Source organism: Emiliania huxleyi (genome assembly GCF_000372725.1).
Source record: "Emiliania huxleyi CCMP1516 chromosome Unknown EMIHUscaffold_1950, whole genome shotgun sequence".
NCBI lineage: Eukaryota > Haptophyta > Isochrysidales > Noelaerhabdaceae > Emiliania > Emiliania huxleyi.
The window spans coordinates 332-3,606 of record NW_005200640.1 but is presented as its reverse complement, the minus strand read 5'-3'; the positions used below and the strand labels follow the sequence as shown (position 1 = coordinate 3,606).

The 3,275-nt window shown below is 69.3% G+C and overlaps 1 protein-coding gene across 1 annotated transcript; it reads right to left on the bottom strand.

Annotated features, from left to right (window-relative positions):
* Positions 1 to 66: 66 nt before the first annotated feature.
* Positions 67 to 726, bottom strand: EMIHUDRAFT_253895 (hypothetical protein; the record flags this gene model as incomplete). Its single annotated transcript, XM_005782044.1, has 2 exons — positions 67 to 82; positions 293 to 726. 2 exons carry the CDS (start codon positions 724 to 726, stop codon positions 67 to 69), a joined length of 450 nt encoding a protein of 149 aa, XP_005782101.1.
* Positions 727 to 3,275: the final 2,549 nt, after the last annotated feature.

Below are 3,275 nucleotides of genomic sequence, written 5' to 3'. Positions count from 1 at the left end.
GGTGTCGCGCGCCGAGCAGGTAGGAGCCTCGCAGCGGAGGGATCAGCGCCTCCCTCGCGGCGTGCGTCAGCCAAAGCCCGCTCTTGAGTACGATGCCACGGCGCTGGAAGATGGTCCGAGCTATATCAGGGCAGCGCAGGAGCGGGGGCGGCGCCTGAACGGGGAAGGACGCACGCGAGAAGCCCTGTGAGAGGACAGAGGAGCTTGCCAGCGCTCGTGACAGATTGGGACGAGCCGAGCGACATGTTGACGGAGTGAGCAGGAGGGAGGAAGGGGAGGGAGGGAGGTGCACCGGCGCAGGTGCTCGATCCGCGGCTCCACTCCGGTGCCGTCCACCGCCACCGAGGCCATCAGAGGGGAGTAGGAGGTATCAATCTCGGGAAAGTACGGCAGCCGCGTGTCGAGAGGAGGCAGTGCCGCCGGCCGCTGGTGCGACTCGGCGACAGCAAAGTCCACGCAGAGAGGCAAGCCGGTGGCGTGGGCGAGCGGCTGGGCGGTCTGCAGTGTGCGCAGGTACGGCGATACGATGATCATGTCGATCCTTCCCACGCTGGCGAGGTGGGCGGCCACCTCGCGTGCCTGCGCGTGTCCGCCCGCCGAGAGCGGAGGATCGCTGGGCGCGAGCGAGGCGCTGGTGCGGCAGCGAGCGACCCAGGCGTCCTTGCCGATGGAGTAGTCGAAGCGGTCGCCGTGGCGGAGGAGGTAGATGGTGGTGGAGTCCGACATATACACAGGCTGCGGCGGATGCGCGGAAGCGAAAGCGCGAGGGCGGACTCGACGTCTATGTGCCTGCAGGAGCGAGGCGGCTCCCTGGTCGCTTTGACCGCTCCGATTGGCTTTTAGCGGGCAGCGGTGGGAGCGAGCAATAGCCGATTTGCGCCGCAGGCGCTCAGCGCCGCAGGCGTTGACAAGCACCCCCTCCCTCCCCCAAAAGCCGCAGGGGGTTCTGCTCAAAGCTCTACACACAAGTCTGGCACTGAAACACAGTCCCATGTGGACGAGAAGACCCACGCAGGCACGTGCAAGGAATGGCGTTGACACCCTGGAATGTGGTGCGCACCCAGACGACTCCCAGACACAGGAGGGCCACAGAACGGAACGTGATACGTTGGTGCGTAATAGATAGGGAGCGTGCCGCCTTCACGACACGTGCCGCAGGCAGCGCCGCTCGGAGGGCCGCCTGTAACGTACAGCTGAGACAGCTGCATGCTGCAAGTGAACGGAGGGCGGGCGGGCAGGCGGGTGGCGGCGGTAACGGGCGGCGGCAGTGGCGGCGGGGGCGGAGTGGCGGCGCCGCGAGCGTGCCAGCGACAGAGCCGGTGGAGCTGGAGAGGCGGAGAGGGAGCGGCGGTGGCAGCGGCGACGCAGGCAGGGCCGGTGGAGCTGGAGAGGCGGAGAGGGAGCGGCGGTGGTTGGTGACGGTGGGCAGGGGGGGGGGGGGGGGATCTGCGTGGTTGCGCGTGGCGGCGGAGTCTGCTGAGTCTGCAGCGGCGGCGGCGAGGCGGAGGGAGGCTGCGGCGACGGCGAGGCGGAGGGAGTCGGCGGCGGAGAGGGGGGTGGCGGGCTCGGCGGCGGCGGCGACGGTGGGTCGTGCCCGAAGTAGCGTCACGCGCCACGAGCCCGTAGACCGACGAGGACTCGCGCAGGAGGATATCTTGAGCTGCCGGTGCGTGCACTCGACGAGCCACGCGAGGTGAGATGCCGCGTGGGAGGGCGAGGTGCCCGCGAGCCCGCTGCTTCGAAGCCTCGGCTGGCGGTAGCGAGCTGCCCCTCACAGCGCGAGGCGGTGCCTTGGCGTCGCGCGTGGAGCGCTGGGGAGAGCACCATTAGAGATCGCACTTGCCACAGGTTTCCATTAGGTGTAGCGTCCGCCGGACACTACGAGCATTAGGGGTCTAATGGAAGCCGGACACAACGTAGTGTCCGGCGGACACTTCACCTAATGGCTCCACCTAATGACCACCGCTGCGAGGGGCGAGCCCTCCGATTTTAGAAACATCCTCCCGAGATTTTTTGCAATAGGAAGGGGCAACCAGTATGTGGTGTGATTTCGAGGAAAACTCGGTTTCGCGAGCTCGCGGCGCCCCGTTTTCGGGCTCCGGGGGCGCGGGGTGGGCACCGTAGGCGCCGGGCGTACGGGCGGGCCGGGCGGCGGTCTGGGCCGGCGGTGGGGCGCGGAAAACGCGTATGTGGTGCGGGGAAAAGTGCGCCGTTTTCTGCGCCGGATGCGGCGCACTTTGGCGCCGGTGCCGGCGCAGATCTGCGCCGGCGCCGGCGCAGATCTGCGCCGCCAAACGGCGCACTTTGCGCCGCCGGCGCACTCTGCGCCGCCGGCGCACTCTGCGCCGGCCGGCGCAGATGTGCGCCGCCGGCGCAGATTTGGGGCCCCACACGCTCAACCCAGACGCTCATGAGTCTCTCGCTGGCCGATCTGCAGCGCCTCTCTGCGCGGCAAAAAGCCATCCGACCAACCCAACCACGCGGGCACCCCTCCTGGAGCCCTCCGCCACCGCCGCCGCCGCCGTCGCCGCCGCCGCCGACGCCGCCGCCGACGCCGCAGCAGCCGCCGCCGCCGCAGCAGCCGCCGCCTCCCGCCCAAGGGGCGGAGAGGCCCGCGGGTGCCTCCACCGCGGCACCGCTGTCTAGTGAGGGGTGTACCACGACGCTAGCGTGTACGTCCCTGTGTCTCCGTGAGAGACGAGAGAGCTCGCCGTCCATCGTCCATGACGCATAAGGCATATATCGCATGTGCATGATCGCTCCATGGTGATCCACCAGCCAGTACGTATTTTGTCGTGCTATTTACGGTTTTGGGGTGTCACACTTTCACACGGTAGCCGTGCTACTGCTTGAGGGCCGCTGCCCCCCCCCCCCCCCCCAGGGGGGGTTGGTGCAGCGCTCTTGACGGTCGTCCTGCGTGTCGCCAGCAGTGCCGGTGCTATGGTCTTGCGGCCGAGTCGGAGGGTGAGTCGGGCAGGGGCGCGGCCGAGCGGCGGAAGGGACGCGCATGACGCAGCTCGCAGCGCCCGAGAGGGGGGCAGCGCTCAGGCACAAGAGAGACCGTCGCCGGGTATGCGCTCCGCGCCCATTTTGTACGCCCCCGAGGCACGCCTGGCCCGGGAGGGGGAGGGCGGAGGGGTGGTCAGAGGGACGCGGCGGGCCGGGGAGGGAGGGGACGCGCGCGCCTTCGAGTACGCACTCGCGGTGACGGCCGGCTCGCAGGGGCCGCCAGCGCCGCTACGGAGCGCTGCCCGCCGGGAAGGTGCTTGGGAAGG